At 46.8% G+C, this 9,568-nt stretch overlaps 1 protein-coding gene across 2 annotated transcripts in view; it reads right to left on the reverse strand.

The window, feature by feature from the left end:
- LOC122363326 (acetylcholine receptor subunit alpha-type acr-16-like) overlaps positions 1-7,810 on the reverse strand; it is a 67,797-nt gene extending 59,987 nt beyond the window's left edge. Inside the window, exon 1 of one of the 2 annotated variants that reach the window (XM_043332453.1) lies at positions 7,517-7,810. In XM_043332453.1, the coding sequence (XP_043188388.1) occupies positions 7,517-7,592 (76 nt within the window). In that variant the 5' untranslated portion in view covers positions 7,593-7,810. Of the gene's footprint in view, positions 1-708; positions 1,375-7,516 lie in introns of those variants that run through there. The other variant, XM_043332454.1, reaches the window with a different exon arrangement.
- Between the last annotated feature and the right edge of the window lie 1,758 nt (positions 7,811-9,568).

A 9,568-nucleotide genomic window follows, 5' to 3' on the forward strand; every position in this document is an offset into this window, starting at 1 on the left:
GGGGCGTTTCGGCCCCCCCTACGGGGCGCGTGTTAACTAATTTCAATGATATTTGCTTTTTAACAACTTACCCCTGTAACAAATAGCCCCACTCTCCCCTATCAGTGACCTCAAATAGCAAACTAGATGCCGGCAGCGCTCGTGCGTTGCCTTGGGCCAGAATTGGAGGATTCATAGCCCAATGAAATGTGCATTATTTTGGAGGCCTTGCCTGGGACTACCATTGAACCGATTTTGAGGTTGATAGCTTAAAATTTCTTTGAGCCAGAGGACCTCACGTCAAAACGGTTTTCCGACCCCAGCACGTGCAGCCTGCACCCCTCGCAGACGGTGACCCCCCTGGAAACTGGTTCAAGGTGTTACCGATGTGTCCCGCCAGTATGGCTTTGCCCGTGACCTCGGGTTGACCTGTAGCCTTGACAAAAAAAAAATTCGTGTCACCGAAACTTTGAAGCGGAATAGCATGTGCCACGAAGCACCGAGCGAACCGAGGCCAGCACCAAAAGTTTACCTCGCCGGAGACGAATCAAACGGTCCCACTTTCGTCCCGATCGGTCCACCCATTTTGACTCCTGAGGCCTCTTGCACCAAACTACCTACCTAGGTAAATTCCGATTATACCTAAATTCTCTTGCACCAAACTACCTACCAAAAAACGCTACCGTGAAAATTTACCTAGAAATTCCAACGAACGGCATCGGAACTTACCAGTTGTTAAAGTCCGACCGGCTGTTTTCCTCTTGCACCGAAAGCCGGAAAGAGGTACTCGCGGAGGAATTTTTGACGATTTGACGGTAAACTCGGGCTTCCAAAATAACTAGCAAAACCTTAGGTAAAATGATTCAATTAGTAATAATAGGCACAATACATGATAATCCACGGGTACTTTGATGTAAATTAGGCATTATAAAATGTTTAAGACAATGATAAATCAATCCTTTATGAGTGAATAATAATATAATTGACCACATACTCCATAGGTACACTGAGGTGCTTCTCCGTATCAACGCGATAAACCTCCGTAACAAAACAGCCTCATTAAAGACTCACTCGTTGCCATGGAAACGAAGCCTATTTGTTCAAATAATTTGATAGCTAGGCAGCTTTCATCGGTATTTACATAAATGAAAAATGATTTCATAATACCAAAATATATATTTATAGAAACAATATCCATTTATTAGTTTTCTTTGCTTACTATTTGTTTGCGCCCACGAATAATTCGTCGCCGAACAGCCAATCAAAACAAATCCTAAAAACGCGAGCTGTCAAGTTTACCTAGGTAGCTAGGTAGGATGGTGCAAGAGAAGTTACCGTCGTAGGTAGTTTTACTAGGTAGGTATTTTGCCGATTCTACCTAGCTAGGTAGTTTGGTGCAAGAGGCCTCAGGTCCAAAAAAGCTTGGACAAACTCACTCACATACTCACTCACTGACAAACAGGTTCAGCCGAACTTTTTTTCAGCGACCCACCAATGGGAATTTCCGGATGCAAAAGCATGCTATCGCATGCTTTTGATCATCCAATTCTGGAATATGTGTTTGACCAGCATTTCCCCATCGATGATTTTCAATGAAATGCATTTTACTCGATTTCACAACGCATTTCTTGAAATGCCTGTAAACGGTGAAAATTCGACCTTTGACTTGACCTTTGACGTCATTGGTTTGACCTTGGCATTATAGAGTTCAGTGGACCTAGGTCAATGAAATTCAGTAACAAGGTAGGGCTATCCAACACCGTTTGCCGCTTGTCGCTATGTTGCGTGGTTCTCGAGATCTTAGGGGGAGGGGGCAAATTGCCCCCCCCCCCCCACTCAGCAGGAAGACGCCAACGTTGCTCGGCAGACCCCAACGGGGCGCGGGTTAACCCTCGCCGGCCGAGGGGGGGGGGCGGATGCCGCCCCCCATAGGTTTTTTTCGCGATGCTCGGAACACGCTGGAGATAGAGAGATGAAACTTTGCATACCTGACCTTTGATTCAAGCCGGATCTTTTGACACCAACCGCATTTTCGGGTCAGGTCAGGTCACTGACCTATGACGTCATAAGTGAACCTCTGCACGTTCTTCAGATGTCGCAACTTCGCAACGCCCTCACTGCCAGAGTAGCTTTCACAGGGAAATGAAACTTGCAGGATCTAATATCCCTGACGAGTCTCACAACTTGTATATCTCGGATTTTTCCTAAAAGTCATATGAGGTCAGGTCAGCTTCGTGACCTCACCTTTATAAGTCAATGGGGAAAAATGAAAACTGCTATTCTGGCGCCGGGAACGATCTCCAACTATCTCAAGCACACAGAATCGTGATTTGATGCACTCCTTGCAAGGTTGGATGCGTCACTTTTGCAATGTTGACCTTGCGTGACGTCATTTATGACGTCGTAAGGGCCATATTAGTTTTTCGTCAATAACTTCCGATCAAATTGAGCTAGCGAATCGGGAAAGCCACCAATGGACTCAGGAAGACCTCCCAAATCGAATTATATGCGACATGACCTACTTTGACCGATTTCGTGACCTGTGGGTGCTGACCTGACCGTGACCTGAGGTCAACACCCGAAGTTGACCTCACCCAAACAAAAAATATATCATTCGACGCGCCTGAGCAAGGCGAACATGATGCTGCCAAAATCGCGGCTCTGCGACCAATTTTTGCGAAGCTATTCACCAAAAACGGAACTGTACCTTGGGACACTTGACCTGACCTCAGAGGTCACCGGTTGACGTAGGACCTTAAAATCGGGTCCCAATCTCTACCCCCCCCCCTCTACCGAGGGGGTCGTACCCGCCCCCTTCCCTCGGCCGGCGCGTATGTAAAAAACCAATAGGTCCGGCGAGGGCTAAGGCTCCCCGATGCTTGAGAAAAAGGTGGTTTCAACGAGCAGTGGGACAAAGTGACCGATAACCTCAGGTAGGTATAACAAATCTGTCAGTCTGTGACTCATAAACTGGATGATTGAGGAGTCATGAATTTTGGAGTCCAACGCCTTTAGTGCGTCACAAAGATCAAGTGCCTTTTGTTTGGTCCTTCTGCGATTGAGTTAATAAGAAGTACCTACTGAAATTTTACGGAATAACCATTCACATGTACCGCAAAATACGGTGGACTCGAAATTGCCAAATGAATAAACGCGTTTTTACCAGACAGAACATAATATCATGTGTAAATAATCTAGGTACAAGAGAACATGCATATAATCCATCCAATGCAATATGCATTCATTCCACTTAGCGTCAGAAAGTTGTACTCGCATTGGTGTCAATTAGGATATACTATAGGTACAATATACATATCCTTCATGCTTGATTAAAATGCAAATTCGCCTTCTTTACAAAGTCTTTACCATTGCCTTTCCTGAATTTTCTCTTTCACGGGATATACCTCATTCATAGCCGCAATCGTTCGTAGAACCAAAAATGCGACGTATTTTGCCGTGATTCGGCATTAGTGCTATGTAATAGCATGGATGAGATAACAGATAGCATGGATGAGAAAACATGGATGAGATTATTATCTCATCCATGGTAATAGTGTGCAGGCCCGCAGGAGACGGCATTCACCGGTAAGAGACATATCACATTAATGTTTGCTGGCGGTCCGGTCACGTTGACTGCAATGAATCCCAAAGAATGTGTACAACGGAGACCCGATTCATTTTGACCGCGCTTCCTTGTAGAGCTAACAGCAACCCAGTCTAATCAATGTCGTACCTGGTAGTCCGCGTCCCCCCTCCACAATAGTTCATATAAACAAATTTCTGGTACCCTGCTAAACATATAGAACGATTGCATGAGTGGTCTATTTTCAAGCACATCGACCTGTACAAAGCAAAAATGCATGGACACAATGTTTAGCACTGTTCGAGCTTCTTCGCGCAACATTGTGTGCGCACTGGTGCATGTTATGTAAGTCACCAGATGTCTACTGATAAATGTTCATTGCTTTTCCATTTCCCTACTAGTCACTAGTCGCTTGACCCTATTGCGGGCTGCAGGTTTCCTCTTTATGGACATTCTATGAGGGCAGGTCCAGCAGGACAATACCTAGCCGTTTTCACAACAGGCTATCCCGTATCCGGCAAATGCACCTGATTTGACCAAATCTCCACCAAATTTCTTTTATAGAAAATATCTTCATTTTATGAATTTATTTCAGTGTTTTAAAGCTCTCTGATAATATGACAAAGCAGGCGTATAAGCAATTAGTGCGACCCTAGCTGATAGCTGCTAAGAGACACACTGAACCTGATTTGACCAAATCTGCACCTAATCTGCAGGGCTGCGGAGTCGGAGTCGGAGTCGGAGTCGGAGTCGGTCGGAGTCGACAGTTGTGACCGGAGTCGGAGTCGGAGTCGGAGTCGATTTTAGAAACCCGAGCCGGAGTCGGAGTCGGAGTCACCGAAAATCTGTCGACTCCGCAGCCCTGCTAGGTCTGCGGAGTCGGAGTCGGGAGTTGGAGTCGGTCGGAGTCGACAATTCTGCCCGGAGTCGGAGTCGGAGTCGGAGCTGGTTTTTGAAAGCCGGAGTCGGAGTCGGAGTCGGAGTCGCCGAAAATCCATCGACTCCGCAGCCCTGCTAATCTGTACCAGATGTGCACCAAATGTGTACCAGATGGCTGTCGTGAAAACGGCTAATACCCCTGCCAATTGACTTTTCGCGCGGCTGGGTGGTTTAACCTATCAGACTATACCTAGTATATACCAACTTATTCGACGGAACGGGCTCAGCCGTCGGTGGCACACTAGCCAGAATGTGGTCGAATCAGGCCAATATTGTACTTTTCCCTTCCTTTGGCATCCCCATGGTCCTGAACTGGTCCTTTGATCCAGACCGAAAGATGTGTGGTGCTGAAAGGTGTTACGCGCTGAACAGAGCAAACAATACTGGATTATCGTTGCGCCTGAACTTGATCTTAGCCGTCGACTTGTTAGTTGTTGCGCGTTCAAAGCCGATATTATTGGTACCGTCGACATAACCAGTATAGCGCCTTTTGGGGCGACTAACGGAGCGAGCGAGGGGGTGAGTCTTGCACGTGCGAAATTTCGAGGGGGTACCTCCAAGTGACTTGTGCACGGCACCCTACTGACCGGTTTCTAGCGATGTGCCAAATTTGAGCACAATCGGCCCAGCCGTTCTCGAGATTTGGGAGCGGCACCCTGCACGTGCGCACGTGCAAAATGGGTCCCAACTGACTTGTGCACGGCACCCTACTAACTGGTCCCTAACCGTGTACCAAATCTGAGCGCCATCGGTCCAGCCGTTCTCGAGATCTGGAAACGACCCCTGCACGTGCGCACGTGCAGCAGCACCCCAACTCTGGCACATGGATATGCAGTGCCTAGTGGGTGCCTACCTACATGCCAACTTTCAGCGCAATCGGTCAAGTAGTTACCGAGATATTGCAACAATTACCAAACTGACACCTCTTCGTTTTGCACGTGGCACGTGCATAAGGGGTCATCCACATGCATCGGGAATAGTCCAATACTTGGTAGAAGGAATGAAGCTACCCTACAAAAATTACCGCGTGTAAATCGGTCAAGTGGTTGCTGAGATATAAGCCTCGCAAAAGCGTCCGCACGGCCGGCCGGCCGGCCGCTCATACTCAGAAATTTCCGTTAATCTAAGGAAAGACTACGCTCGCTTCGCTCGCTCCGTAATAAACACACGCCTTTTTGTTCCAAGCGTTTTGCCTTCTTGACCCAAGCTGTACCGTTTGGCGCTCAAATCAAATTAGAATCCTTTGCTATCTGGTGCTGCCTAAATGAAGCCATTAGATTAATCTTTTTATGCACTCGCTCATACCATCATCAGAGGCTGCCTAACGCAGCCCCAACTCAAAGTTAACCCGCGCCCCGTTGAGGTCTGGCAGGTTCCACGTCCTGTTGGGGTGGGGGGTGGGGGTGGGGGGGGGGGGCAAAGGGCACCCGTCGTATCTCTGGAACCAATAGCCAGATCGGCTAAATTCAAACGGTATTCGAAAAAGTCACCGAGATGCACAAGATAGGATATAGATGACATTAATATTTGACCTGTGACGTCACAGGGAGGTCAAACAAAGTCAAATCAGTCCAATTTGCAATGACGAGAAGTCGGTCATAAAATGAAATCGAAGTTTTCAAAATGAGTCTGGATATGATTTATATGATAGATCTGACATGTAGATAGTGGATGATGACCTGTGACATCACAACAGGGGTCAGCCTCGACCAATCAGAAAACACTTTCGTGAATCGTAAGGAAAAACATGTTAAATTGTGAATATTCGAGTCTTTATGAATATATGTCATATATATGCAACCACAGAAAACTCCTTGACTATCTTTATCGACCTATGACGTCTCAGGAAGGTCAAAAAAGGTCAAATGGTATCGGTTTACAACGAAAAACATTTTTTACGTAAAAGTGATTTTACTCACGTAAAGGATCATATTCAGTCAGCAAGAGATCGATAAGAATCATAAATATTACCTACTCCTGACTGATTTCAAGCACAAATACCGAAAATTTTGTGACGTCATAAGAACAGTCGCTACTTTTTCAGTCCTTCAAATGGCTATATCTCAGGCAGTTTTAGAGATATTTTGTTAATTTTTGGTATGTGTAAGGCCAGTCAGGGTTCTCTAACATTTCTTCCGGTTTTTGAAAATTTCCCCAAATTTCAAAAAAAAAATCTTAAAAATAAATTTTGAGTTAAAAAATCCCTATATCTAGGAATTTTTACATTTTGGAAATTTCCAGATAACCATTTTGTTTGCCATGCTTTTTTATACCTACGGTTTAATTTTGGAATCGCTAAGTTGAAATCCTGATTTTCTGCGATTTTTCTTCGTAAACAACTTTTTCGACGAAAAATCGCCGAGCATGAGCTCAGTTTGACCCTTTATAGCTCGTGACCTGAGATGACCTGGGACCTGTTTTTTTTTCAGGAGTTGTGTAGAATTGATGTCCGGAGAGATACTGAAAGTTTCAAGCCGAAATTCGCAGCCGTTTCTGAGTTATCTGCGAAAAAACACGGGGCCCTTTGCCCCCCCCCCCCCCAACGGGTCGCGGGTTAATTGATGAAGCCTTGATATGATGTGTGCTAACAATCGGTACAGTGTTTTATGGTTAATATTGGAAAGGTGCCACAATCCAGCCTCAAACATGGGGAGGCGCATCCATATTTCGCTTTTTGTGTGCCCAATATCGCAGATTGAACACAGTAGATACAAGTGTACTACCGATCATACAATACATACATACACTGAACTTACACACTCTAAAACGCGATGCGTAATCCTCATGGCTGAATTTTAGATTGGTTGACAGATCTCGGCCGACAGCATGTAGCGACAAAATATGTACATCTTGCACGATTACCTAAGTAAACTAAGAACTTCCCAAGTGGGCTCAAGTCTTCCTCAGAAGAGGCTCCCCGGGACCTCGTCGACCTTCATGTGCCACTGCACTACCAGTAAGAGCACTCACCGAGATCCTGCCCACACCAGGCACCCCTCCCGGCCCCGGACCCACCTGTCTGCGCCGCGCATCCCAAGAAGAACACCAGACCAGCAACTAGAAGGACACGCTGTCCAGTGGCAGATGACATGCTGCGCCCGCTTCCAGTCCCTGCGTGCCCTGCAGATCACGGTCTGTCCACCCTGGCTACCGCTGCAATCCGGTCGCGGTTGTGCCGTTGCTGCCGTTGCTGGTGCCGGCACGCGTCGCGCGTCCCTCTGCAGGGCGGAGCGGCCGGCCGGTGCCGACACCCGATCGTCGCTCTCCGCTCTCCGCCTCGTGGTGTCGGGGCGGAGCTGTCACGCCCCCGAAATCTGACGCCTGAGTGCTGGTGGGTCAGATTACGGCGCAGCACGGTCGGAGGCCGCCGCCCGTCGAGTGGCCACAGCCTCCCCGGGCTGAGGATTTGGGCAGGCTACGGCGCGCAGCTTGACTCATTCTTGTAGAATGCCCGCTGCTCACTCGTAATGCCTAGATACGTTACGATAAATACTAACCCGCGCTCCGTCGGGGTCTGCCGGGCCGAACGCGCCCTGTTGGGGGTAGGAAATTTGCCCCCCCCCTAAGATCTCGAAAAACCACGCAACATAGCGACAAGCAGCAAACGGTGTTGGATAGCCCCAGCGAGGAACTACCTCGTGACCCAATTTTATTGACCTAGGTCAAACCGATGACGTCACAGGTCAGGTCAAATTTCGAATTTTCACCGTTTACAGGCATTTCAAGAAATGCGTTGTAAACTCGAGTAAGATGTATTTCATTGAAAATTATCGATGGGGAATTGTTCGTCAAGCACATATTTTGCTATTTGAGGTCACTGATGCCAGGTCAGGTCACAGAGGTCAGGTCTGAGGGTCACAATATGAAAATATCATGCGATGCATATTTTATGGTCCATTTTGCATGGTAAATGCGATCGTGTGGGTCAGCAAGCCTTTGGAGCTAGTTTAGCTTATGTTCTGGTGAAGGTCAGGTCAAGGTCAGGTCAAATTAGGTCAAATTTCAAAGTTGATATTTTTGAATGAAATGGGTATTGGGTACCTATATTGATTCGGTGTAGATTGACATGGGGGGGGGGAGTCTAATGGTGGTCTTTTTTTGCGCTACGTGGTCTAGAATTGCCAAAAGCTGATTTTGAACATTTGATGTCATCATTTTTAAACAGTTTTTTTTTTGCTATAACTTGGCCAAAAAAGAGATAGCGATCTGACATTTGCTATGTAGATAGAGCACGGTAGGTACTATCACATAGTTTCCGGTTTTTTCCGAAATTCGAAAAAATTGGATTTTTTTTGGCTAACATATCCAAAACTCTAGTTTCTTACTTTTTGGAGTCAAAACTCAAAAATTTTACACGGTGGTGGCAAAATCATGACACAGTGGGTGCTTAAAGCCTTTATGTATTAGTCAGTTTTCTGTACCTTCAAAGCTATTGGCCTGACAGCTCTTCGGGCGAAACCTTTTTTTGTCGAAAACGGCAGAACATGACGTCACTTTGACGTCATTTCCGACCAACCTATCATAGCCTTGTGATTTTTTTTGTCACAATGTGTAAAATGGATACCCGGGATGGTTCTGAAAGTTTGGTGACGATCGGCGAAACGGTTCTGAAGATACATTGAAAAGTCTGGAGGGGGCAAAAAATAGCCCCCCACCCCCCACCAGGGCGCGGGTTAAGTGGGCTATAAAAGTAGTTGGGGAACCGTGTGGAGAACGCCCTGAGGGATCTGTTCGCATAGTTTAGTCAGAACCTCATGAAAAGCAGCGCCGGCAAAACAACACTTCTAGTGATTGGTACCTACGAAATGCTTCGTGGTCTGTCCCACGTCACGCTCCACAGTCCACATTGAAGGCGCGCATTGCCGAGCCAGAGACAGCCAAAAATCTAGGAGTGGTTTTCGACAGACACCCATCTTTCCAGCCGCATGTTTATGGGCTTGTCAATCGTTGTAACGGTCTGCTGATTGGTTTGCATCACGCCAAGCATAGACTTTCGGATGATGGCATGCCCACTGTCATCAACTGATTAGTGCTACTGCTCTCCATCATTCGATTCTGTATTCTCGT

This window comes from Amphibalanus amphitrite, unplaced genomic scaffold (assembly GCF_019059575.1).
Source record: "Amphibalanus amphitrite isolate SeventyFive unplaced genomic scaffold, NRLGWU_Aamphi_draft 000616F_arrow, whole genome shotgun sequence".
Classification (NCBI taxonomy): Eukaryota; Metazoa; Arthropoda; class Thecostraca; order Balanomorpha; family Balanidae; genus Amphibalanus; species Amphibalanus amphitrite.